General features: G+C 41.5%; 1 protein-coding gene and 3 long non-coding RNA genes across 6 annotated transcripts; 1 reads left to right on the top strand and 3 right to left on the bottom strand.

Moving 5' to 3' along the window:
- The first annotated feature begins 326 nt into the window (after window positions 1-326).
- LOC106097084 (transient receptor potential cation channel subfamily M member 1) lies at window positions 327-23,250 on the top strand. The gene is made up of 28 exons (XM_019361238.2): window positions 327-1,327; window positions 3,323-3,399; window positions 4,616-4,808; window positions 4,892-5,105; window positions 5,203-5,327; window positions 5,445-5,616; window positions 6,238-6,412; window positions 6,711-6,834; window positions 9,428-9,500; window positions 9,886-9,986; window positions 10,159-10,323; window positions 10,477-10,611; window positions 12,049-12,099; window positions 12,382-12,522; window positions 12,684-12,713; window positions 12,791-13,083; window positions 13,258-13,486; window positions 13,724-13,852; window positions 13,923-14,069; window positions 14,363-14,491; window positions 15,439-15,690; window positions 17,076-17,250; window positions 17,651-17,671; window positions 18,159-18,303; window positions 20,320-20,525; window positions 20,782-20,914; window positions 21,175-21,551; window positions 21,640-23,250. The coding sequence occupies exons 3-28, from the start codon at window positions 4,806-4,808 to the stop codon at window positions 22,233-22,235; spliced, it is 4,341 nt and encodes a 1,446-aa protein (XP_019216783.1). The 5' UTR covers window positions 327-1,327; window positions 3,323-3,399; window positions 4,616-4,805; the 3' UTR covers window positions 22,236-23,250.
- LOC102079805 (uncharacterized) lies at window positions 887-3,122 on the bottom strand. 2 transcript variants are annotated; one of them, XR_001223458.1, is made up of 3 exons: window positions 2,338-3,122; window positions 1,453-1,608; window positions 887-1,349 (listed from the first exon to the last, which is right to left on the bottom strand). It is a non-coding gene; the product is annotated as an uncharacterized LOC102079805 (long non-coding RNA). The 2 variants fall into 2 exon arrangements; XR_265681.1 differs by lacking the exon at window positions 1,453-1,608.
- On the bottom strand, window positions 9,832-15,473 carry LOC102079946 (uncharacterized). 2 transcript variants are annotated; one of them, XR_265682.2, is made up of 4 exons: window positions 15,400-15,473; window positions 14,372-14,473; window positions 13,696-13,826; window positions 9,832-9,928 (listed from the first exon to the last, which is right to left on the bottom strand). It is a non-coding gene; the product is annotated as an uncharacterized LOC102079946 (long non-coding RNA). The 2 variants fall into 2 exon arrangements; XR_003220562.1 differs by lacking the exon at window positions 15,400-15,473 and adding an exon at window positions 15,197-15,253 and having other exon boundaries at window positions 9,876-9,984.
- A 301-nt stretch (window positions 23,251-23,551) lies between the features above and the next one.
- Window positions 23,552-25,187, bottom strand: LOC102080038 (uncharacterized). Its single transcript, XR_265684.1, has 3 exons — window positions 25,095-25,187; window positions 23,838-23,990; window positions 23,552-23,751 (listed from the first exon to the last, which is right to left on the bottom strand). It is a non-coding gene; the product is annotated as an uncharacterized LOC102080038 (long non-coding RNA).
- Window positions 25,188-27,677: the final 2,490 nt, after the last annotated feature.

Here is a 27,677-nt window from a genome sequence, read left to right as displayed (position 1 = left end):
TGTAGGAAAGACCATAAATGTGTTGCTGTGCTGTTTGCTGATTGCTTTCCATAAATTGTTATTTCTCACTGATAAGCATTTCAAATCAATTTTAAAAACTATATCCATATATTCAGACTTCTTATTCAGTCCCTATTATTGATCCTTTTTTATATGCAGTCAGGTAGCTCAGTGCAGTGAGTCCCATTCCCCAAAATATTGGGGTAACTGAGGGAAACAAAACTTCACAGCTGGTTAATTTTTATAATACGATTCCATCTTTCTGTGACCACAGCCCTAAATTAAGGTACAAAAAAGGTTTACTAAATAATCAGAATGGGTGTAAACTTTAATTAAATTGTGCTTAATTAGCTTTTGTAAAATCTCTAATAAAGGAATGAATGTGCAAATGAAGAATGAAAAAGCATAAAATGGACCAACCGGGGAAAAGTATCTGAATGAATCTGCTCCGGCACATAAACTGTCATATGAACTAAATGTGTTTTTGGTCTGTTGTGCAGGCAGACTTTGTTTTCACGAGTGTTTCCCAGAATCCAGAGGCAGTTATATCAGCGGTGCTTGTTCTAAAGGCTTGTTGGTAAAACACATGCCATGATAAAATGTTAGAAAGTCTGGTTGGTCCACAGGTGAGGCCCTCTTGAATTAAAGTGGACACCAGATTTCTTCAGGTGACTGTAGTGAAGGAAAGCAATCAGAATTCCTCTCTGAGATGCGGTGGAAAAGCAACTAAAACTGGAGTAAAGAAGCAAAACGATTCAAACCAAAGAAGATGGACTCAGCTTCCATGAACACAAACCGAAATCTTGAGGGGGAGCAGGTTCAACAGGTTTCAGTTTAAAGCTGAGCACATGGAGGATCAGGGTTTGGGAGGTTTTGGACGGTTATGTTTTTGGGGGATTTTTAAAAGCAGATTTATTGAGTCTGGTTCCAGCAGCTCATGAAAATGCTCTTGTGTTGAAGCTCGATGGGTCATGAGACTCCCAGAAGGATTACCTCGGCCTGGAGTCATGAGACTGGGTCGAACAAAGAGCCCTGCTGCCTCACATGCTTGTCACATGAACTTGCTCAGTTGCATAAAGTCAACTCCTTTCTTATCTGCTGAGCTGCACCCAGACCCAGTCCTCACAGGGTCCTCGCGGAGCTGGAAGTCCTCACAGGGTCTTAACAGAGCCAGTGGGAGCTCACAGAGCTGCTGGGTCTGCAGTTCACTTCAGGTTCAGTACTGAGTGAGATGTTTGGACGTTGGAGTAGACGTGAGGGCTGCTGCTGGTGTCCACACAGACTTCTGACTCTTCTTCGCCCGATCTGAACATGAAGCATCTGAGAGGTTTGTTGGTTTCTGAAAGATTCTGTAAGAATGATATTCATAAAGTGGATAAAAATAGAGCAAATCTACAAAAAATCTATTTTATCTGTTCAAAAGATTAATTTAAAAAAATGACTAAAAAGTACTTTTTTAGGTTTATCCCTGTCAATGTGTTTACAACCTCGACACACTGAAAAAACTGAAGAAAAACGAACAAGAAGCAAGATTTTGTCCACCATAAAAATTTGGCTATTCTTGAGGTTGACATCCTTCATTGCAGCTGGATGATTTCGAGGTGCTTTCTGGGTTTGAAAACACAAAATCAGACAGTTGTCACACATCAGTTGCAGTCCATCATTAGTCAGTGGTGCTAGCTTCAGTCATTGTGCAAAGGTACTGTTTATAAGGTTGGGGAAACCTGCAGTCAGCTGACACAGAAGAAGTCACTTGGATAAGTGAGGAAACGTTTCTCCCACTGAAAACGTTACGTCCAAACGAACAGATAGAACTTTTTGGGATTGGTTCGGTTCCTGGGTTTTTATTCTGCAGGCTGAAACAACTGCAGAATCCTAGCTAGAGGTAATGGCTCACCCACTTTGATTTAACCATTTTTCCCTCTAGCTGCTGTCACACAGGAACTCTGGACAATGTGGGGAGAATCCGACTGGGAACAAAGTCATCTTTTCCCACATGGAGCTCTCTGAGAAGCATTTTTACTACTGGAAACACTCAGTTTGCTGCAGGTGTGGGCACTGCCTGGCTAGAGCATACATAAGGCACCGTACATTAGAAAGTTATTTTCTAATTTCTAATGCTGGCATTACTGGACATCAGACGCACTTGTACTGAGGGCTACATTTGAATTCTCACACACATCCTGATGTGAAAATCATGCCCTTTTTTGTGATTTCTTCACATCTGAAGTATTTTCTCTGACACGTCTTTGTTTCATTTAAAGTTAAACCCAGAAACGGTGACTTTGGTTTCCTTCTCTACGGAACGTTTGCTGCTTGATGAATCACTGAATTTACCTGATTCTCTTCCTCTTCTTCCTCAGCTGCCAGGAGGATGGGGAGGGAAAGATAATGATGATGATGATGGTGGAGGGTTATCGCTCACGTGAAATAGACAATACCGCAGAGGCTCATGTGCCGTTTGGACGTTAATCCTCCATCATCCAGAGTGCAGGAATTTTACAAAGTGCAGACACACAATAACAAACAGTCATTAGTGCTGTTTGGATTTAAACACACACAGGAAATAGAGCTTTAAAGGGGAGTTCCGTGTGTTTTTCTGTGCAGCTCCAGGATTAGGACGGAGGGTAAGAGGATTGGGTGCATAAAGGAATGGAAAGCTCCATTCTCCCAGAAATTAGCCAGATATATTCAGACATGAGCAGTTTGGTGTTTCATTTGAGTCATTCATTTCTGCAGCTGAACACAGGAACAAGAATGAACCACAGCCCAGAGAGCACTGACACGCTCAGCTGACTTCCTGTTTATAGTTTGCTATATTAGTGACTGAATAAAGTTTTTGTTTTTATTATAAAAACTTACTCTGATCCTTGACTAAGTTTATCTTGTAATCTTGTTGATGTGAGACATATTTAATCTACAATATCCACCTTAGGATGCCCCAACAACATAAAATAAACCACCAAATATTTATTTATTTATTTTTGACAGCAGGAAAAGTAGAATAAATCATTTTCTGTGATCAAACTGACAGATCAATGATTTAGTCTCTTTGCCTTTTGTCTCTGTGCAGCTGATGTGAAATTATCAGTAGAGTTGAAAAAATATAGTCCTTAAATTAAAAAAACCCCACTGTGTTGGATGAGTGAAGTTTAATTTGATAAATTAATAATTAAAGTTCCTTTGAAGATGAAAGGAAGCAGGTGTTTCTCGGACATTCGGTTTCATGTTTTTCTTGATGACAGTTAACCTGTTACTTTGTTACTGTGAAGAAGGAGAAGCAGAATCATCCTCATGTTTCTTCTTAATCACATATTTTCAGATCCAGAGAGCTTGGATCGACAGAACCTTCCAGAAGAGGGAATGTATCCAGATCATTCCCAGCAAAGACCCCAGCAGGTAACGACACAATTGAGTGCAGGACCTCAGAGAGAGAATTTTCTCTTCTTTTTAATTTTCTCTCACTGGACAGAATGATTATGAACGAGGAGACGAGGTGTGTTCAGTCACTTTCAAGTGATCTTTATCAGCTGTTCCTCCTCCTCCTCATGCAGCTATAATTACAGCTTGTTAGGCTCTGGGGTTTGTTGTGTTATTTCTTTTCTTTTTATATTTTTTAACCCTTATTTTTTATTTTTGGAGTTCAATATTTGAGTTAGGTCTTTGTATTTTTTATATTTTGGTCTATTGTTCCAGCCTCTGTTTTCTTGCCTTTGTGTTTAGTTTGTTTCATTTTTTCCTTTGTTGTTTCTTTTGTGTCTTTGAGCTCATCCTTAATGGTTGTCCTTATTGTCTTCACCCGTGTCCCTTTTCTCTAAGCTGTCGCCGCTTGCCTGATGACCTCATCTGTATAAACAGACCAGTCTTTCACCTTAGCCTCTGTGTCTTCTTGGCTCTGAGCTTGTGCTTGTTGGTGTTGGGGTTTTTGAGTGTAATGTAAATTAAGGCTGGTTTTCTGGAATAGTTCCCGTCTGCCTGAGTGTTGTAATTGTGTCGTACTTGAGGCCACGAGTGGGGCTTTTTAACTTGTTTTTGTTACAAGCAACTCAAGTTCCAGAGGAGCCAAAAAGCTTTCCAGTGACTGAAATCTTTCTGTATCCTTATTAGCTGCTTCTCTGTAGTCTACACTGATCGCTTCATTTGATCAGTGTAATGTGACTGGTCACTCACTGTTGATTATGTGCTTTAGTCATATGATCTCATGTCTGTTAAATGACAAATGAGACGAGCTTGATGGTAAAAACGAGTTGATCACCAGTTTATAACATAAATTGTGTTGCTATGAAGAATTCTTGGAGAATCTGTACTGTTAAAGTGTTTAACTTCAGGTTCAGTAATTGTAATGGTGGTAATGCTGCATAAAATATTTAGTTCCTGCAATTTAATGAAAGCCTGTCTGCACAGTTGATATCCTATAAAAGCAAAAACGATTAAAGTGGAAATGATAGATTCTCATCTCGTCATATTAGAGTAGAAATGACAAGAACTGTAAGTGCAGAGACACGACAGTTCCCACTCTGCTCAGTGCGACAGTTATCTTGCACACTGAGGCGGTAAATGAAAATGAACATCAGTGTTTGTAACCTGTTTGTACTGCTCTCCTGTTTTTGTTCAGGTGCAGCTGTGGTCAGCTGGTGGCACAGCACACCGCCATCCCTCTGGGGGCCAAAGAGGATGGGGCCCCACTGGTCCAGCTGGAAGTCCAACCTACGGAGAGATGGAGTGCCCTCAAACACACCCAGGTCTCCCCCACTGATGCCTACGGGGTGCTGGAGTTTCAGGGAGGAGGACATGTCAACAAGGCCATGGTAGTGTGCCTGAGAAGTAACACGCCAGTTTGCTTCTGTAGCGTTCACTGACACCCCTTCCTCCTCCTGTCCCCCTCCTGCAGTACATCAGGGTCTCCTTTGACTCCAAACCAGATTCCCTGCTCCACTTGATGGTGAAGGACTGGCAGCTGGAGCTTCCCACGCTACTCATCTCTGTTCATGGAGGCCTCCAGAACTTTGACCTGCCTCCCAAGCTGAAGCAGGTCTTTGGTAAAGGGCTGATCAAAGCTGCTGTCACCACTGGAGCCTGGATCTTCACTGGAGGAGTCAGTACAGGTACAGCCTTAATTCTTTATGTGAAGATGACTTGATGCCATTCCTGTTCTTTGACATCAAAAAGAGTCATTTTGTATATCATGCCCCCGCCCCCCAGGAGTTATCCGCCATGTTGGCGATGCTCTGAAAGACCATTCTTCGAAGTCCAGAGGGAAAGTTTGTGCTATTGGGATTGCACCATGGGGGATTGTGGAGAACAAAGAAGACCTGATTGGGAGAGATGTAAGACAAACCAGACTAAGTCTAAGCCAACAGTGTTTGCAGATATTTATGGAGTAAAACACCTGGCAGCAGACTGTGTCGTTCCTCACTTAGGTGAAACATGGTTTCATGTTTTAGGTGACCCGGCCTTATCAGACAATGTCCAACCCACTCAGCAAGCTGTCAGTCCTGAACAGCAGCCACTCCCACTTCATCCTTGCCGATAACGGGACGTGTGGAAAGTACGGCGCTGAGGTTCGCCTCCGCCGGCAGCTGGAGAAGCATATCTCTCTGCAGAAAATCAACACACGTGAGTCAAACATGTGACCTACCCAAAATACACAACTGCTTTTAGTGTCAGTCTGAAGCTCATCAGTCCATCAATCTGTGTGACCTGTGGGTTTCCCTTTGTCATCCTATGCCTGGAGCTTCTGTAAGGCAGGGACAGCAAAGGGGAGCTCAGCTGTCACCTCTCACTTCATGAGGCCACCATAAATGACCAGAAACTCGAGACTTTTTTCTATCTAACCTTAACTATCGAGTCAGGTAAGTCTAAGTGAGGCAGGCTGTTTCACACTGCTACTTGTGGCAGAAATGTTGTCTTTAAAACACAATTTTTAGTTACTTTGAGCACAATGCATGGACAGAAAGTAGTTCCAGAATGAAAGGGGAACTGGGTGTAGGTAAGTGGTCCTGCATAAAGGTGGAAGATCATACATGAGAGCAGTTTTCTGGTGGGTGGCTCAGCGATGCTAAAGCTGCTCTGTGTGAATGAGTGATACTTCAGAAAAGGAAAACCAAATTGGTGCAACTAAAGCTAATAGTTGAATGCTAAAGGTCATTAGTTTAAATTGCAGATGTTGATAGAAGTTAGCCTTAGTACTAGTTTAATTTTTAATTTTTTTTTTGTGTGTGTGTGTGGCGGTTTCAGGTCTTGGTCAGGGGGTCCCAGTGGTTTGTCTAATCGTAGAAGGTGGTCCAAATGTCATCTCAATCGCACTGGAGAGCTTGAAGGAGGAGCCCCCTGTCCCAGTGGTGGTCTGTGATGGCAGTGGTCGAGCTTCAGACATCCTTTCGTTTGCTCACAGATACTGCGAGGAAGATGGGTGAGCTGAACGAATGTATAAGCCAGGCTTAACTAGATCATCACACCGGGTGGCAGTAATGGTATTGATCCAGTCACTGAGGATTGTCATCGACAGATTAGTCTGGCAATTTAACTTCAATGTCATGTACAAAATCATATTTGATTATAAAATACACAGTTACTAAGAGTTCAGTTTATCAGATCATGTAAGACACTCTCAGTATTCCAGGTTTAATATGGTAAGATCTTTATCCTTGTACCCCTTTCTTTCCTCAGTTTAATGCTAATGTGGCTACCTGGATGTTTCTCCTGCACAGGTTGGTTAGTGAGAGTGTCAAAGACCAGCTGCTGGTCACCATCCAGAAGACTTTCAACTACAGCCGCAGCCAGGCACAGCAGATCTTCCTCATGGTGATGGAGTGCATGAAGAAGAGAGCTCTGGTAGGTTGGGGGCAAATGGAAATTATTCAGTTTTTTTTTTTTCATAACTGCATTTGTCCGTCATGTATGTCCTCATCAGTTGATCAATAAACCTGATCTCCGTCCCAACCCATCTCGTCTCTGTCATTTATCACAAACCAGCCCTGCTGCTTTCATACAGTCAGCTGTGTTACTGTTGGGGACGAAATAATCCCTGCCTGGATCTGAGTGGTTCAGGAGTGCATGAATATGCTGCAGACCTACTAAAGACAACAACCCACTGTGATTGGAGTTCATGCTGAAACACATCAGCTTTTCTCAAAATTAAACAGTCTGTGCCAGATTTTCTTTATTTTTCCTTTGTCTTGGCTATGCACCATTTATTTTTGTACTGTGTAGGGCAGGGTGTCCTGTAACAGTCCAACCCTGCAAAAGAATTAAAGCCATGTAGAGGCCTGATGACCGAAAGCATCCAGGGTGAGCTACCTTACATATCAAGGTGCACAAGTGATGGTGCTAATTGGAGAACAATGGCTTAAGTCTCTGAAGCAACACTGTCTGAAACAAGCTAACACTTCTGAAGATTGCAATGACGTAAGCTCAGTCCTGTGCAGTTCAGAAGAGCAGCTTTACATTTTCGTAAGTTGGGTTTTTACAGGTCGTGTGTGGCGTGCTGGTGTGTGTGTGTGCGTGTGTGTGGTTTTTTTTTTGTTTTGTTTTGTTTTGTTTTGTTTTTTTTTCCCTCCAATTTAAAAAAGGTTTAAAAGAACTTAAACCAGACATGTGTAACTGTGGTAAGCTAACCTACACTATTGGTTGGACACGGTTTCTGCAGATTACAAATTCATGTTATACAAACCTGTTCACTGTGACATTAGCACAATGAAGGGTTTCCCTTTGACCCGACACTGCTGCACTTAGTGGAGATTGTTCTGTGACCCTCCACCATTTATTTAATCCCACAATCCTCTGCTTCTTCCAGAGAACAGCTGCAGCAGCAGGCTGCCCATAAATTTAAAAATCTGAACATCAATTCACTTAAACTGATCTGCTGTCAGATTAAAATTGCTTGGCTGCAGGTTCACACGTTTGTCTGCAGACATGACCTGAAGTCAGAAACATGAGGAAAATGAATAAAGTTCATGTAAGTCACACACATGAAAATGCCTATGTTCAGATTTTGACTTCCAGTGAGGATATCATTCTGCATTAATCTCTTCCAGAGAAGAACCTGACTTTTGAATGTAAATCAATTAGTAAATAAGCACAAAGACCAAATCAACAGAATACAGATGGGATTGGGGGGGAAAACCAGCAGTGCAAAGCATCTGAAAACCTCCCGCACATGTCCAAACAACAGATTCTGACTCCAGATTCATCCTTTACTGACACTTACTGAGGGTCCTTCATATTGTACCACACTGGGAATCCTTCAATGTCATTTTCAGTGACGCTCCATGGTCTAGCTGAGCTAGCCAGATGAGGGGGTTTAAAAACCAAACGGGTTCCTCATGAGTAGGCTGGATTGATGCTGCTGGCATATATTAGAGGATGTCATCAGATGACATATTGTCTTTAATTTAAGGACTTTTTAAATAAAATAAAAAAAGATGCACAATCAGTGCTGATTAAGAGTCCACATCGAGAAAGCTGAACGTGATACAGCCTGCATCTAAAAATAAATAAATAAAAATAACATTATTGGCAAATGTCACAAGAAATTTGTGTTCAGGTTGCTGTTTTTCCTTGAGTGGTGTGAGGGGTGGACACCACCTCTGCAGGAGAGCTGCTCAGACCCTAACCTGCTGCATAAATCCAGGCCAACGTCTGTTAGATCTGGAATTATGACAGTTTCATCACATTTACATCTAATGTCTGCATCCAACTCTGCATATGTGAATAATAACTGCTAACTTTTATATCTGATCAAAGGAAATAGATCCTTGGAGACTCAGAGATAACAGGTACAGATTTTTGACTGCCAGAATACGTATGCCTTATTCCGTCTCAAATCATCACATTTTTATGACCTACTTGACCGTCTCCAATTTGCATAAAAATGTTATTGTCCATAGTTTGAACATAAATGATGATTCCTGTGAAATTTTTGCTTAATATATTTTAAATCCTTTAAAGATCTTTTTGAATCCTTTCAATGATCAGCTGATCCATTTTTCATGAACATCTCAAAAAGGCTAAAAATGTCACTGTGTAAATGAATGAGTACTGGATATTTAAAATATGAAAGCTTTAAGGTCTCTTGTCTAATATTTGATGCTAAATAAAATGCTAAATAAAGCATGCACAATTCTTTTTGACATTAAATTAATTTATTTTGACTCAAAGAAAGAATCTTGAAAAATATTTGATAAATGAAGCTAAATTGTCACAGTAATCAATCTATGTGTCCAATCTTTGCACCATAAGATTTATATGCAAGTTGGAGCCGGCCGAGCAGAAGATGCACATTGATTTGAGACGGATGAGCCATAACGGACCGGTTCTCAGTCGGCTTTGACTATAGTGTTCTCTGCCCTGAGCTTTGCCTCTCAGGCTCTGGGTGTCTGGTGTGGTTTGTGTTGTTCACTGTGCTATTTCTTTGTTGTTTGTGTAGATTACAGTGTTCAGGATGGGCTCAGAGGGACAGCAGGACATTGAGATGTCCATCCTCACAGCTCTGCTCAAAGGTTGGTGTGTGAAAAGGTTTTAAGAAGGAGAAGCACAATAATGTTAATGCTGTTGTGTTAGGTAACATCCTATTTTAGGGTTTAGACAGATGACAGCCTAAGAGAAATGTTTGTTGGGCTGCGTTTCAGTTCAGGATCATTTCTCTAGTAGGTCAAAATGATGCTTTTCTCCACGTAAAATGGGACATTTGGTGTAATGAGTGTCATGAAAGCCACATGTTGCTGGCAATACAGATAATTTCTTCGAGCATATGGAGTTGCGGTGATTTCACATGGTTTAATTGGTCAATGTAACAGCAACACATTCGTATTTCTAATATTTATTCCAAAAACATGTCTGTGTAGGGGCGGAACTGAGGCTCAGTTGATTTTTTCCTGGTTTCAGGTACAAATGCTTCTGCGTCTGATCAGCTGAGCTTGGCTCTGGCCTGGAACAGAGTGGACATTGCTCGCAGTCAGATCTTTGTGTATGGACTCCACTGGCCTGTGAGTTCACAGATACAACAGCTATCAATCGATTAGTCAGTCTGTAAACTTTCTTTTTCTTTCTAGAGAAACCTTTTTCTGTCATCATTTGTCTGCTTCCTCAGCCTAGTTGTCTTTTACTTCTGTGTGTGTGGATTATTGATTCCTCAGTTGCGTTTGTTTCCTGTTTCAGCCTGTGCGAAATTCACCTTCTGACCGTCCAAAGAGCCCGGTAGCCCAGCGACCATCAGCAGGAGGGGCTAAAGGGAAACCCCGGGGGAAGAAGGGAAAAGGAGGAAAAAGCAAACCCGAACCTCCTGAAGAGACGGACCCTCGGAAACTGGAGCTGCTCAACTGGGTAGGAGACTGGACTAAAACTGATGTTATCATCTTGAATAGCCACCACCAGCATCCACTCAGTGACCATCACTGACTGATCGAGGCAAATCTGTGATCCAGAAGCAGGTGGCAGGGGGAATGATTGTGATGATGGTGTTTTTGTGTGGGATAGGTGAACTCATTGGAACAGGCCATGATGGACGCCCTGGTGTTGGACAGGGTCGACTTTGTTAAACTTCTGATTGAGAACGGCGTCAACATCCACCACTTCCTCACCATCCCCCGTCTGGAGGAGCTGTACAACACGGTGAGAGGACGACCTACTACATGACACCTCCCGAGTGCAGAGTCATAGCTGATTTACAAAGAAAAAAGTGCTCTTTGCAAGAATGATATAATAAATAAAAATCAAAAATGACCTTGAATGAAATCAGCATAAAAATCCATGAGCAGCAAAAAGAAATAACCCATTTTAAACCCAGTACAAAGCATCAGACTCATTTTATGATGGGGGTAATGAAACTGAGTAACCGATTTATGGTGATGTTAAACTGGGTGTGATTATCCTGAATTAAGATGTTAGACGTAGCAGGGTGAGAGTCCTGATTATTTGGTGCTCACAGCAGGCTGGTAATACACACATAAACCTCAGGTTCATTCATTGGTGGCTCGAAGAGCATTGAACTGAGCTGCAGTGGAGCTTGAGCACACCCTGCTGGTAATACATGTTACGTCACCATTCAAATGGTTTTTCCCAGTTTCCCTGTTTTTTATTGATGCTGTAATGCAAAGCTTCAAATGGGAAATTCTCAGAAATCCACAGAAAGACAAAATAGAACAAGTTAAACTTACATAGAAAGACAGAAAGCTTGCCCATGTCCCGATCCTGTTATACACTATAAGTTATATATTTTTGTGTACTGTGCCACTCACAAGTTTTGGGCCACTTTCAAATTTCCTTGTTTTTGAACCAAAGAACACAGAATGGCTCTGGCTGAAAATGAAACGATGATAAATGGTTACTGGAATCATTTATTATCAATCATTGGGGGGTTTTAGTAGAGTGGGGATGTGGCCAGCCATCACAGTTCTGCATTAAAGACAAAGTCTGTGCACCGAGGCAGAATAGACTAGTGAACAAGCAAGCACTAATGATAGACTATCCAAATAAATGGTATGTCAGCACTGAACTGATGAACATGATGGAAGGGCTGGTTTATTGAATATGGGAGTAACATTAAACTGCACAGCAGAAAAAGTTCTGCTTTTATATGATGCATTGAAAAATGTTAATTCTCTCAGGGACACTGCTCATACACATCAGGCAGAAAATGCTCCACTTTCAGGTTACTTCACCATTTGTTACTCTTCCCTTGTAATATAATACCTTCATGCTTGTTTGATCTTAATAAAATTTGGACAACTGTTAACAAAACAAAAGCTCTGCTCTAACCACTTTACTCTCGCTGACACGTTGCTCTGCAGCTTAATGTCCTTCTTCTGTTATATCACTGCTGCTGTCTCTAATCTAGCTCTGATCCACAGACATAAAAGCTCTTAAAACAATGGTTTAGCCACATTATTGTCAGATTACAAAACAGCTCTCTGCTGCTGTCTGCGTGCATCCCGCTCATCACGTCCTCTGGTCTCTAAGCGAATCTGTTAATTTGTATAAATTGTATTAAGCAGAGAAGCCACTGCTGTTTTTATTTGCATCACCTTGTGTTGTGGTTGGTTTCTGCAGAAACTGGGACCAGCCAACACACTTCACTTTTTGGTCCGAGATGTCAAAAAGGTGAGTACTGTGCTCTGGATTCCCCGAGTCCATGAAATATTTAAACTGCACTATATGCTTTGAGCTCAGGCTGCTTGTCCCCAGAAGGTACCAGGGCAGAACTGCAGCTGCACATCATTAGTGGAAAAATATGTTCATGGCCTTTAAAAATGAGGTATAAATCTGCAGTGTCCTGTTCACTGAAGGAAACCTGCTCTTCTACGCTGCATCTGCAGAAAGAAAACTAGCAAATCAAAGAAAATATGAGGAATGACTGAACAAAAGATGCATCATGTGTTTCAGGGGAATCTTCCTCCAGATTACCAGATCACACTGATTGATATTGGACTGGTACTGGAGTTCCTGATGGGTGGAGCATACCGCTGCAATTACACAAGGAAGAGTTTCAGGACACTGTATAACAACCTGTATGGCCTCAAAAGAGTGAGTAAAGTTGGTGGAGCTGTGATGGCACACTGATCAACCACTGCTCAGTCTGTTAGACATCACTTCACCCTCCTGATAGAAATGACCTTGCATCTGCTGTAGCATCAATATCCTATTTTTCTTATATTTACTCATATTTTCATCATGTGTTCTTACAGCCCAAAGCGCTGAAGCTCCTTGGTATGGAGGTATGTATATGTGGATCTGAAAACTAAAGGTGGTCTGCTCTGAGAGGAAGACTTGCTGACCTGTTTGGTTTCTGTAGGATGATGAACCCCGCCCAAAGGGGAAGGGAAAGAAGAACAAGAAGAAGGAGGAGGAAGTAGACATTGATGTAGATGACCCTGAAGTCAGCAGGTTCCAATACCCCTTCCATGAACTGATGGTGTGGGCGGTGTTGATGAAGCGCCAAAAGATGGCATTGTTCCTGTGGCAGCGAGGGGAGGAGGCCATGGCAAAGGCTCTAGTAGCCTGCAAGCTCTACAAGGCCATGGCTCACGAGTCTTCCCAAAGCGAGCTGGTGGATGACATCTACCAGGACCTGGAGAACAACTCCAAGTGAGTCCCACACACAATCCTGGACATCATGTTCAGCTTCGGTTATACTTGTGAGGCCCTTGTTCTCTTTTAAACCTTCTCAGTTCTGTTTGTTAAAGCCACATGCTGGTTTTCCACCTTTAAGGTGTCCACTGTGAGGCAGCCTATTGGCAGCGTTGGCCTTTTTCTTTGCAGGGACTTTGGTCAGCTGGCCTATGAGCTGTTGGATCAATCCTACAAACACGATGAGCAGGTGGCCATGAAGCTCCTGACCTACGAGCTAAAAAACTGGAGCAACTCCACCTGTCTGAAACTGGCTGTAGCTGCCAAACACAGAGACTTCATTGCCCACACCTGCAGCCAGATGCTGCTGACCGACATGTGGATGGGCTGTCTGAGGATGGGCAAAAGCAACAGCCTCAAGGTACCAGCAGAATACAGCAGCAAGGTTTTCTCAGGAAAAAAGTAGAATAAAGAAACTGGATAGACAGAAACAGTTAAGAGTTTGTTCATTAGAACTTCACAAGTTAAAATATAATTTTTAAATTAAATGGGCCCAAGGATAGAACCCTGAGGGATCCCAGCAATACTGGAGAGGCATCTATACGTTAACATAATTCTCTTAAGCCTGACCTTTGTCCCCTCCTCGCCCTGTAACCAGGTCATTTTAGGGATTATTTTCCCTCCTGCCATCCTGCTCCTGGACTTTCGTCTTGGGGATGAAGCTCCTCATCATTCGTCCAAAGGAAGCAATGATGGAAAAACTAAAGATGACAAGAAGTCAAACAAGGTATGAAACATTGGTGTCATTAACATCGGCATAAAATTAGACTGTTTGAGTAACTAAGACTTTGTTTCAGGATGCAGCATCTAATGTTGACGCTATTTCAAAGAAAGGAGATGAAGAAGAAAATGAGAGTGACAAGAAGCACGGGAAGAGGGTTCCTATCGGGAGGAAAATCTATGAGTTCTACAACGCCCCATTCACCAAGTTCTGGTTCAATACGGCAAGTGCACATTTCAATATTTAAAATAAAATATATATAAAAGGGAATTTCAGATAATAAAAATAAGTATCTGGTAGATATAAAAAGACTGAACATTTATGAATATTTTCCTTGAAACTTCGTGTTTGACAGAACTGCAACAGACAATGTTATGTGCTTAAAAAATTGGCACATCAAGACTCAGAGGTCTAAGAGTCTGAAACGTTCCCAATTCTAGATGTCCTTCGTAAATCCAGAAGCTGAATTTTTACTTTTAGATTCTATGATCCTTGTGTTTTTTTTATCTATGTCAGATCTCATACCTGGTGTATCTGATGTTGTATAACTACATAATCCTGGTGAAGATGGAGCGGTGGCCATCTTTGCAAGAGTGGATCGTCGTCTCTTACATCGTCACTCTGGGCCTGGAGAAATTCAGACAGGTAAACGTCAAACACACCTTGGCTGTTTGTTAACCCCGCCTGCTTCTGTAACACTCACTCAGCAGCAGATTCAGATTTCAGTCCCTAACTACACAAAAACTGGCCCAGGTGTTATGGTTAAATAGATCCATATCAGGTTCTCTTCCAGTCTGTGAAGGTGTGCAAGAACAACATTATCTCTGCTGCTCCAAGTTGCAATTTATACTGGTATGCCAGTACTGTGTTATATAACACAGACACTGCTCTTGTCTGACAAGTCTATTTTTTACATTCTCAGACCAAATGTGAGCTTGTTATGAACTCTGGATTCTGCTCTAAAGCCCATTAAAATTGCCCATTAAAATTTAAAGGCAAAGCAAAATTTGTGCCTGAAAAAAACTGCCAGTAACACTTAGTATGAGCTCAGTAGGTGTGAGGACAAAACGAAATCTGATCAGAGCGCAGGGTGAGATTGAAAAGCTAATAACAGAAAAAGAAAGTTTTATTTTTGCCTAATTAGAATTTTACACTTTACTAACCATTTGTAACCAAATGCAACTGAAATTATGCTCAATGGCGGAACCTAAAGGTTTAATCCTCTGAGTTTCCTATAAAGCTTTTCTGCCTCCTGACAGGTGACAGTATTTCATATTAAAGGGTCTCTTTTCAAATTACACTTTTACACAATATTTGATCCTTAACTCAGAACTGTTTATTCTTACTTACAGATAACAAAAACGATTCACTCTCTGTAGTTACGCTAACCCTGTGAGCTGGATTGCCATAGTAACACAGTTTTGTTCCATTAGAAATGCATTAGACTGAATTACATTAGGAATATTGATATTTTAGGAAACTTTTCAGATCATTACAGTTCAAACGGGTTGTACAGTAACTTTTTTACATGCTCTGAAAAATGAACTTCTGACCTTTTCTTCTGACCTGGATAAAAACGCTTGCTCGGTCAGATCCTGATGTCTGAGCCTGGGAAGCTGAAGCAGAAGATCAACGTGTGGTTGGAGGACTACTGGAACATCACAGACCTGGTGGCTATCTCGGTCTTCATCTTTGGGTTCCTGCTGCGGCTGGAGCCTGAGCCGTACATGGGATACGGCCGTGTCATCTACTGCGTCGACATCATCTTCTGGTACATCCGAGTTCTTGACATCTTCGGAGTAAACAAATACCTGGGGCCCTACGTCATGATGATCGGCAAAATGGTAGGACCCCTGGTGTGGGTTTTCAATCGTATTTTTTCATTCAGGAAACCACACTTACAGTCAGGACAACGCAATGTTACAGAACCTTTTGTAAACGTCACCAGGAAATCACAGTCTGGCATTGACTGTGACGCACTGGTACCTCACAGTCAGTGTTGGCGAGTAACGGAATACATGTACCGGCGTTACGTATTTAAAATACAAAATATGAGTAACTGTATTCTGTTACAATTACCGTTTAAATAGGTGGTAATCAGAATACAGTTACTTTGTTGAAATAAATAGAATACATGGCGGTCATTTCCGGTTTCATATGTTAGGCTATCCCCTCTCTATGCCTTCTCCAATTTTGGTGATTTAATGCAGTCGGGCGCAGGTTTACCTCAGTTCGAGTACGACCCCCACCATTTTTTTTTTCTGGGATCTGGGATTAATAAAGTTTTCGCGTTTTCGCTTGTCCGGACTTCGTAAGTTCACACGGGAGTCCAGACTTCCCGAGAACGCAGCGCGATCATTCTACAATTGGAACGGCAGCGTACTTGATGACATCACAGCTCCAGAGTTTTTACTGCCATCCCCTCTTAATTTAACTGTGATTAATATTTGCAATGGAAATTACACATGACATAAAATTATACATGATGTAGTAGATTTCTTTAAGAAAACAACGATAATTGGAAATAATTTGAATTGAACAAATATTTAAAATATAATCGGATCATTTTTGGAGCAGCTTCAGGATCTCCACGTATTAACATGCTGTTTTTAGACTTGATGGATAGCATTAACAACCTGCTAGCTGCAAATAATCATGTGCAGTTCCACATGATTATTAACAGACAAAAAGAAAACATATTGTAACCCAGTCCGTTACAATATTAATGATACAGAAATAGTTTTCTATACGAGATCACTGCAAAAAGTGCAGCCTTACCTAATGTCCACCCTACTGTTACTCATTTTATATAAAGATTTAAAAATCTAGTTGGTATTGGTATGGCGAGTAGCCTTCAGTAATAGTAATAAATCACACAGCAATAGTACATTCATGTAGTTGTAAAAAGCATGATAATATATTAAGTATTCCAAAGTATTCAGAATACGTTACTCTCATTGAGTAACTTGATGGAATACGTTACAAAATACATTTTGGGGCATGTAATCTGTAATCTGTAATCTGTAGTGGAATACATTTTAAAAGTAACCTTCCCAACACTGCTCACAGTACACAACCACATGTACACTGTATTATCAGCTTTATGTAGGGTACCAGCAGTGAAAGCACACAGGTTACTGTTTATATGTGATTATGTGATGTAATGTTGATATTGTCACAGAGTCCACGTTGATTGGGTTAAATGTCTCGTGTTCCCACACGTCTCCAGATGATCGACATGTTGTACTTCGTGGTTATCATGCTGGTGGTGCTGATGAGTTTTGGTGTAGCTCGGCAGGCCATCCTCCATCCAGATGAGGAGCCGACGTGGCGTTTGGCCCGCAACATCTTCTACATGCCCTACTGGATGATCTACGGAGAGGTGTTTGCCGACTCCATAGACCGTAAGACTAGAATCCATAGTAAGACAGCTGTTAGTCCCCTGTCCTCATGCTGTCCTTATCCCATCCTCAACCTCCACACTGTAAACTATCAGTTAGTCCACACACCCTGCTGTCCTCTCCCTCCAGAGACAAGCTGACATTTATATATTCACTTGAGTTTATTGATCTCTGTATTTACTTTTACTGTACTTATGCTTTTTATTAATGATTTGGAAACTACAAACTAATTTTATTTTTTCCCCTGAAGTTGATTTGTTGTGTTCATTGCGACTGTGATTGTCCTCCTCTCCTTTGTTAGACATTATCTCCTTCAGTGTTCCAACATGAAGTCTTCTTCACTTTTTGAGGATTTTCAGCTGATTATTTTTCTTCCTTCTTTCCTCCTGCTGCTCATGGACAGTTTACGCGATGGAAATCAATCGTAAGCATCTAAAAACACTAAACCACTCAAACCAAACAGTCACTGTTAATGTGCTCATCTGTGTGTTTGAGATCATACAAGGCTAATCTCATAGTGTTGTGAAATCTCAGTTGTATTATCTACTAACCATCATTTGTTGAATTTATGCTTTTAAACTCATTGATTTTCTTTTAATTCCCTTCGGTTCAGTCTCATTGAACCAGAATAGGCTGAAACAAGTTTAGCAGCTAAAATAACTAACCTACCCTCCACAAAAAATGAGCGTTATGTCATTTCATAAGTGCTGTCTATGAAACAAGGAAGTTCTGAGTGTGGGTGTTATAGACCCTATTTAAACTTTCTTCGGCAACACTCATAAAAGCTCAGTTTCTCATAAATGCTGTTGCTTGATGTTGTCTTTTGCATTGTTATACTTTACCCTTTATGTCAGATTTAATGAGTGCTGCAAGTCTATGCATGTGCACGCGTGTGTGTATTTGGGTTTCAGCTCCATGTGGAGAAAACTTATATGATGAAGATGGGAAGAAGCTTCCTCCCTGCATCCCTGGAGCCTGGCTCACCCCCGCCATCATGGCTTGTTACCTGTTGGTAGCCAACATCCTTCTGGTCAACCTGCTCATTGCCGTCTTCAAGTCAGTACACCGAGTAGTCATTACAGACACGAGCTGTAACATATGTTCCGTCTTGGCTTAAAAGTCACAACATAAAGAGGAAACAACATTTTAATTTTAAATCAGTTTGTAAACCGAGCTACACATGAAGCCCAGAGAGCACAAAGACAAAAACTGGCATCTCCCCCAAGCCAGCCTCAGGCATACCTTTATCCACACCTTGTTAGGTGTAGACAACTGTCAATTAAGCCTTGACACTTGCACTGGAGATACAAGAAAAGTAGGGGTTGCAGACACTGACTCAGACAAAACAAGTTTAAAAACACTTGACATATTTTTCAAGTTAAATGCAGTGAAGAAGTGAGTTTAGTTTCAGTGTGAAAAAAGGGGAAAGAGGAGAAACAGAAAAATATAAGGACAAAATACTGAGAATGATCCCAGAATGTGGGAAATGACCAAAGGAAGTTTAATATCAAGACTACTACAACTAAACCAGAAGTACAACTTTTACGAATGACAAAATGATGATTGTGTTCACCTGGACGTAGCGTTTTCATCACTCGTCCAAGTGACTTCTTCAGTCTCTTTTATAAATGTTTCAAACGGGACTCAATAACGATTCTGCTGTGTCCTAAAAACCATTTGGCCGCTGATTATGGCACTGTTTACTTTGCCGTACTTACATACTTTGTACGTCGACAAAAGTCTGCCAAGTGATGTGAGGTTGATTATCAAGTGGTTACTGCCCAAGTACACAGCTGTTCATGTCCACAAGCATGTATAATCCCGGCCTTATACTCACTTATTTGCTCGGAACCCACTGGAGGGTGAACACGCTGTTTGTGCCCTTATAGTTCAAACTCTTTGTCAACATTAGTGTCGCGACAGACTGTAGAGCATGCTCACATCCAAAAGGAGCCTCATGTTCACTTCATTGATGACAAGTTTTTCATCACTCAGACTCAAGCAGACTCTTACACACTTCCAATTTAACAAAGCCTTTAAATGAACTTTGACCTCAGCTCTTCCGAAGTTTAACCTCTCTGCTCTGGTACAAAGGGTTGTGTGGTCAATAGAAACAAAGTATCTATCTGGCAGCGGGAACATTATTGTTATTGGTGGTATACATCACAAATCTGTGTCTATATCAAGACCTTGAGAGGAAATCATTTTGTTGGACAATTTTCCATCCAAGGAGACTCAGGAATAAGCATATTTTGTCAGGACAAAATGCTTAGATCTGCAGTGTGTCCCCTCAATTGCTTTACAGAGGTACAGTAGAGATGCACTGAAAACAATATCCAGGGCGGGGAATGTCACTTCCTGTGTGGAAAAGTCTGGTGGGAAGGGAAAATAACTAGAAACCCTTTTCTACAGGGTGGGCCATTTATATGGATACACCGTAATAAAATGGGAATGGTTGGTGATATTAAAGTCCTGTTTGTGGCACATTAGTATATGTGAGGGGGCAGTTTGCAGTTTGCAAGCAGTTTGCTAACTGTAGCATGGGAGATGGGTGGTCTCGTAGGGTGTCTTGCATTGAAATCTGCTGCAATGGCCCGGTTACTGCGTTCACCAGATATCGACACAATTTCGATCCGCTCCTCACGTGTTAACCTCTTCGACATGTCAATGGCTGTGAACAAAGAGAAACTTGTAATTAACTCATGAAAGAATAAAGTTAGGTTGAAACCAAGCACACCATTGTTTTTCTTGTGACATTACCAATAAGTCTGATGTGTCACATGGCCCTCTTCCTATTGAAAAAACAAAAGTTGTATCCAAGATGGCCGACTTCTAAATGGCCACCATGGTCACCACCCATCTTGAGGAGTTTGCCCCCTCACATATACTAATGTGCCACAAACAGGACTTTAATATCACCAACCATTCCCATGTTATCATGGTGTATCCATATAAATGGCCCACCCTGTAGTTAGCTCATGGCTCCAGTTGATAACTTCACCTTGAACTTTGAAAACCTGATTATATAATGATAAACTGATAATTAAGAGATTTTCTCCACTTCCTCCACAGCAACACCTTTTTTGAGGTGAAGTCCATCTCTAACCAGGTGTGGAAGTTCCAGCGATATCAGCTGATCATGACCTTCCATGACCGCCCCATCTTGCCCCCGCCGCTAATCGTCTTCCCCCACATCTACATCGTACTGAAGAGGCTGTGCTGCCACTGCAGACGGAGAGCAGAGGGTGGAGAGTATGACGACCGTGAAAGACGACTGCGTAAGACAGAGACTGCCATAATCAGAACCTGAACTTAAAGTCTGGATCCTGTTCAGTTTTTTTCGATATCTGATATCTAAAAATGTTATATGTTTAAGCACATCACTAACACAAGCTAAAGTAGGTTAAAGGTTCTGTGTGAATACAGCATAATCCTGGTATTTCTCAAGCTATCAGACCCACCCCTACCAGTCTGAGGCACACATTGCAGTCACGTGTGTTTGTGTGCGGAGTTTAAAATGCTGTGTTCCCTCAGAGCTGGTGCTGAATGCAGATGAGCTGAAGAGTCTGCATGAGTTTGAGGAACAGTGTGTGGAGGAATACTTCAGAGAGAAGGACGATGAGAAGCAGTCATCTAACAACGAGCGAATCAGAGTCACGTCTGAAAGGTTTGTGTTTATCTCAGCGTGCAATCTTTGGAGGACCAAAACTCCCAGAATCAAAAATAGATATGTTAAAACTGAATAAAATGTACTTAAAATGCTGTTAAATGTAGAAAAAAAACAAACAGTTATAGCAATTTATTCATTTATAAAATGTAATGGTTTAGCCGGCAATTGAAACTTAAGTGAGACAGCAAAACTTACAACTTGCTCTGCAATCTGAAATGTTGCCATCGCAGCCCTGAGTACTCATGTTGTGTGTTCAGGGTGGAGAACATGTTCATGCGTCTGGAGGAGGTGAATGAAAGGGAACACTCGATGAAGGCATCCCTGCAGACGGTTGACCTCCGCCTGGCTCAGCTGGAGGAGTTCTCCAACCGAATGATGAACGCTCTGGAGAAGCTGGCGGGCGTCGACCGAGCCGAGCTCGTCCGCACGCACTCCAGAGGATCGTCCGTGTGTGAGCCGGGCACTCTGCTGCGTCAAGGCAGCATCAACAGCGCTGACGGGTACAGTCTGTACAGATACCAGCTGGAGCACGACGACAGGACGTCGGTGTTCGGAGACATGGAGGGAAACGACAAGAGGGTCCAGCAGAGTCCAGAGAGGCAAGCTGGGAACAGCGAGGGAAGAGCCAAAACAGGTAGGACCAGAGACGAGTCTTTATTGGACGCATTATATCAGAAGAATGAAGGTAAACGGTTATCCTCTGTTTGAACTTCTCTTTTTAGGTGAATTGAAAGAGTTCGGATCAGCTCTGGAGGCTCAAGGACTTAAGGACACTCAGTCTCTTTCAAACGTGGACATCCTGATCTCTCCCTGTGACCCGGACATCAAATCCCCCAAGACCTGCTCCATTTCAACTCAACGTGACTCGGCTGACACTAACAAAGATAAACCCATAGAGAAGGGCCGACTGGAGGCGGCTGTGTCCTTCCCTCTGGAGAGGTCAAAGGTCACACAGTATTTATCCTCTCCAACCCTCAGCAGCTCTCCATCTTCCAACAAGAAGTATGTCAGCAACATCATCTATAGCACCAGCCAGCAGGACCAGAATTGGGCCACTGAGATGACCAGCAAGGAATCCAAAGAGGAACTAGATGAGACCAAGCTGCAAGGCCATGAACAGGAGGGTCAGAATAATAATGCAGAGGAGGAGGAGGAGCTGCTGGTAGGGGAGGACCAGATGTATCCAACGCTGCGCTCCAAGAGTCTCAATGCCAACCCAAGAAAGACGAGGAAGAAGAAGAAGGAGGAGGACGAGGAAACACCACGTACAGCCAGCAGCGTCAAAGATCTGGTTTCGGCGTTCAGTGGGGGGCCATGAGAACACGGTGAAGGGCCAGGTCCAAAAACTCTTCAGACGATTGTTCATCCTGAAGGACTGAACCCTGCTCTGAACTCACAGGAGATGAATAAAGCAAACATAATGCTTCAGTATTCCTGAATTAATAATAACTCTGAAATAACTGCTAAACCTGAAGCTGCAGCCCCACCCACCCCCCTCCTGCCCAACACAAAGCTCCCACATTTTGTTCGTTAAATTCCAGAAAAAAAAGTAAATGTAACCAGTTACAACAAACATACTATCTTTAATCTAACTGATCATTTTCTCTTGACATGATCTTGACAGAAAGCAGCACAAGAAAGGAAAACTGAAGAGATCGCATGCTCATTGGCTACGGGCTTGTGACTGACATGTCGTTAGCCAATGAACATTCCCTGAATAATACTACTTTTATAATACTACTTTTTTGACTCTTGTAATGATCATAGTACAACAATTTCCTTTAAATGGATTCAGTTTTATTCACATAGTACAAGTTCACAACAACATATATCATAATGGCAACTCATATTTTAAGGGAAACACATTACAGTCTTACCTCAATGAGAAGCTCAATGATCAGACGATCATCAAGTGTTATCCATGTGCTTTTCTTTGTGTCTGCATTAAAAACATATTTGCAGCAAGTCTTTAAACTCAGCAGCACAGCGAAATCTTCTACTTTATTAGTTTATAGCAACTGTGCAGGACTGAGGCCAAAACACAACGAAACCTGATTTTTTTGTTTCATACAGAAGCCATGTGTGTTCTTTCTTGCTATGCACTAAAGTGTGTCATTAAATATGCAGTAAAATAAATAACAGACTGTCTAGAATAATAAGATTAATTAACATAATATCTTGCTGTCGACTTGAAATTTTCACTTTTTATCATTTGCCTTCATTATCATAAGAATCTTACCTGTTTTGTAACATTCTTTAAATGAATCCCTGACCTGACCACCTCTTACTGAGTAATGAACAATTTAAGAAAATGTTTTAGTTTGAACTTTGTGAAAGCATTTCTTCTATCCCAGTACAGCTCTGATCTGGAGACTGCTTCATGTTTCATGGTCACCACAGGCACTGCTGAAAGAGTGGAATGAACAGCTTTTTTCCCACCTTTTTTCCCCCTGTTGTCACCCACATGACATATATACATTATGTCCTGTGGGTGGCACAGTGGCGTAGTGGTTAGCCCTGTCACCTCACAGGAGGAAGAGTTCTGGTTTGATCATCAGATCTGAGTTTTCTCTGTGCCTGCATGGATTTCCTCCAGCATATTATACATATATGCATTTCAATAAGAGAGACTACTTGTATGAATTTGATTTATTGAGAAGGAGAAATTAATGTATCTGGTGAGTAGACTCCTATGACCATCATGGCATGATGGAATCTCAGCAGTGATAGGATTTAGGACCTGACCCCCTGGAGTCTAGATGCTGGTGTGGGTGAAGATGAAGACTGAGGTCTGACTGACTGGTGGAGATGGGAAGGAGGTGGGTTGCACGAGTCTAAAAAGGAGAATGTGATAATAAAGGACCTATGCACACAGCATTACACATTGGGTGTTTGTTTTTAAATTTCAGTCGCTTCCTACAGGAGCTTTCAAGCTGCCCTCCTTCGGCTTCACACCACACGCAGTTCTCTCTTCAGGTCCCGGCGACATACTCATGGTCAGATGATGGGGGTCAGGTGTGTGAGCCAGCCTCACCTGACACCACACCCTGAATGCACTGCTCCACTTCCTCCCCTGCAGATGGAGAGCACAGATTTAAACTATTGCCGTTTCTCAATTCTCAAGTACGTACTCGCGTTCTCGGCGAGTACGTACTGGCCGAGAACGCGAGTACGTACTCACGTACTTGAGAATTGAGAAACGGCCTTTGTCTGAGTTTCGGACGAAATGCATTCTGGGATATTTAGCTGTACCAAGTCCACACAAGTCACCACCGATGCATGCTCGATAAAACGGGCGGAGCGAGAACACATCCGGGACTTTTTCGCGTTCTCGGTTTGATGCGTACTTCGAATTGGAACAGTACTTGGTCTCCGACTGATGACGTATCACGAGTACACGAGAACGCAAGTACGCACAAGTACGCATATTGAGAAACGGCATATGTGAAGTGGAGGCTGAGTGGCTCAAAGAAGGTGGGCAAGAAGATGATGATGATTGGACTAGATTAATGATGACAGTACTGAGGCTGACAGCGTGAGAAAGAGGTAGTGATGTAGAGAACAGAAAGATAGACTAACACCCAGGAAAGTATGCAGATGACAGATCACAGATCTTCCTTGCAGAACTTACAGAAATGCTTTATATTGGGTTAACTGGTGATTCCAAATTGGCTGACAGGCATAGAAAGCATATTGAAGAAATATGAATATGTCGTCATGCTTGGTCAGATGTGTAGTCTAATGCGTTGAGTGGTCAGTAAACCTACAAAAGTGATACATAAATGCTTGTCCATTTAATAGTCATATGACCTTATTCTTAAAGAGGCAGCAGACTTCCATGTTTTATACCATATTGTGTGCTACATAATGTTTCTTGTCCAAAGTTCTGTGTAAACACCATGCACTTTACAGCACATCCAAACAAAACAACTGATTTGGGCTACACTTATCCAGGGTTACACTGAGACCTGTCACAGTCTGTGCTGGCAGACCGTGTGGAGTGAAGAATAGAAGACAAAGTTAAACAAAGTTGATTTTAACTGAAATTGTGGCTGATAAAAGGTACAAAACAAACAGCTAGTCAAGATCAATATGACACTAAACAAAAACCTAAACTGGGAAAACTAGAAGGTAAACATGAAAAAAACCATGGAACCTGGTGAGAATACATAAATACCTGGAAGTGTGAAACCTTGGAAACATGGCGTTAACATAACAGACGTCCTGAGAAAGAATGAATGAAAACTCACAGACTATAAACAGACAGGAGGTGATCAGGGGAAGTGGAAACACACGGGGAAACAGCTGATACAAATGAACATGACACCACAGGGGAAAAGCAAAACTAAACACACTTAACGTGGAACACAAGAACTTCAAAATAAAACAAGAAACATGGAGCAACGTAAACTGGGACGCTCAAGCTTGACACGAGAGACAGCGAGGCGGAGGGAAACTTAACCCCAGGGGTCACGAGACAGAGGGAACGAGACATGATGGGCTGAACACACATGGATAAGCATGAAAGACAGGGGAGACATGAAACAGAGCACGGGGAGGGGACATGTAAACCGGAAGGGTTTACATGTCACAAAGTGTGACATGAAAACATGGAAACAAAAATAACTAAACATACAGCCAAAGCAACAAATAACTGAACTAAAACAAAACTAAAACATTCCAAACAAAGAATTCACAAACAGACTATAACGTCAAAAGGCTGGTTCACAAGTTAACTTGGACTCTCCTAAAATAATACAAATACGTATTCGTTTGTCTGATGACATTCACTGTATGATCTGTTTTTAAACAAAAATAAAGTAACATTTTGCAAGGATTCCTTTTTCTCATGGTAATTTTTTCTTAAGCTGCGAATGTGTAACTTGGGATTTTGAAAGAATGAATTTCCATCATAAATGAAAGTTTTTAATTATGTGTGAATGAGATTACATAACATTACAAAACCTAAAATTTCAGCACAATTTAAAACTGTGTTACTTCCTGGGTCCAGAAATCCACCTTTGAACTCTGATTCAGTCAAACTTGTTTCTAATCACAGGAAAGACTTTCAAACTTGAGGACCACAAGAGTGGATCAGAGTGTTGGAGGAGATTTTGCAGATGACACATTGCCAGCAGGGCGGTCCAAATGCACTGCAAGTCTTTGGAGACAGATGAGGAGATTTTTGTTGTTGTGCAGATGAAAAAATGGTCATTAGAGCATTCCAAACTCCAGGACCGAACATTTGATCCAAACACAGGATCCTCATTGTTTTTGCTCCCTCTGTAAGCTACTGATATATCAACATTTTCTCTCCACTCAAACTCCCAGAAACAGTCAGAACATTTTTGCACAGCAGCTGAGGATAGACACAAAATCTGCCTAGATTAACTGGATAGGACTGAGTTTTGTTCATATATGCCACAAACTTGTTTTTACCAGATGGTTTTAGGTTTCTTTGTGCTGTGTTTACATCAGTTCCAGTTCACGGGCATCCCACAATACAGCTTAAGTACACAGTCTGTTATAAGTGCTGTATATTTACAGTACATTATTGATATTTACAGTCAACAGTGCACTCTAAATTTAGCTATGTAGTTTTCTAAACCAGGAATTACTTTCATTATCATTGTTGTCTAAGAAAATGTTTCAGGAATCAAAATGTGAATATAGTGAGCAACAGGAGAAGGTATCCAGCAATATCCACTAACACATGTGAAATATATGAGTTTGACTAACAGCATATTAACTTGAAATCTGGAAATCTGAAAACCGCACACACACACACACACACACACACACACACACACACACACACACACACACACACACACACACACAGCACATCCATAGCTATATCACTATGATATCTGTAAATATCACAACATTTATTAAGATTTCAAAATTGTTGCAGTGACATATAATTTGCTTCTGTTTGGAACAGCCTTTGTTCTAAACTGATTTTATATATTTTTCCCTCAGAACAGGGGAACAGCAGCTATTATAGTTTTGTCGTATTAATGTCAGTTGCAAGACATTATAAGAATAAATATTATATTTACAAGATGAAACTTGAATCCCAACCTAAGCATTTCTCTGATGTCTCAGTCCATCAGAAAGCAGATTCACGCTTGAATCCTGCAGGTTGTTGGTACTCAAGTCAAGAGTTCTCAAACTTCAGGACTGGGAACTGAGAACTCCGGACAGAGCTTCACAGTGTCCTGCATTGGGTTTGGTATCTCACTGGTCCTGCAGGACCACAGCTAATCTTGCAGCAGTGGGTAGCTATAAGTAGCTAGTGGGTCCTTGGAACTATTGCATTACGCTATGATGTTCAGGAAGTTGTATGTATTTCTTTGAAATGTGTCTTAGGGTTTTCTTTTAAAACTACTCTTCCTCATAATCATATAGTATTTGCACATGTACCAGAATAAATATCTTATTTTAATATTGCATTGTTAATCAAAGGTTAGTCACCAGGGGCACCTCCAGAATCTTTCCATAGGGGTGGCTGTATGGGGGCCACTAAAAATATTGGGGTGGCACACCAAAAGCAGAATTTAGAGGTTTTTTTATGCTGTTTTCAGAAATTGTAAATCGTGATGGACACAATACGAGTGACAAAAATTGTATATGCACGAATAACTAAGTTAATTTTTCAACTCCTTGTAGGGTGTCTTCCTCTCTCTTGTGCTCACGTTTATTAAAATGACCAAAATAGGTCACTCTTGCCACCTTTACTTAAGCCTGAACCATCAGG

This window comes from Oreochromis niloticus, linkage group LG1, assembly GCF_001858045.2.
Source record: "Oreochromis niloticus isolate F11D_XX linkage group LG1, O_niloticus_UMD_NMBU, whole genome shotgun sequence".
In the NCBI taxonomy this organism is placed as follows: domain Eukaryota; kingdom Metazoa; phylum Chordata; class Actinopteri; order Cichliformes; family Cichlidae; genus Oreochromis; species Oreochromis niloticus.
This window is presented reverse-complemented; position numbering and strand designations above follow the sequence as displayed.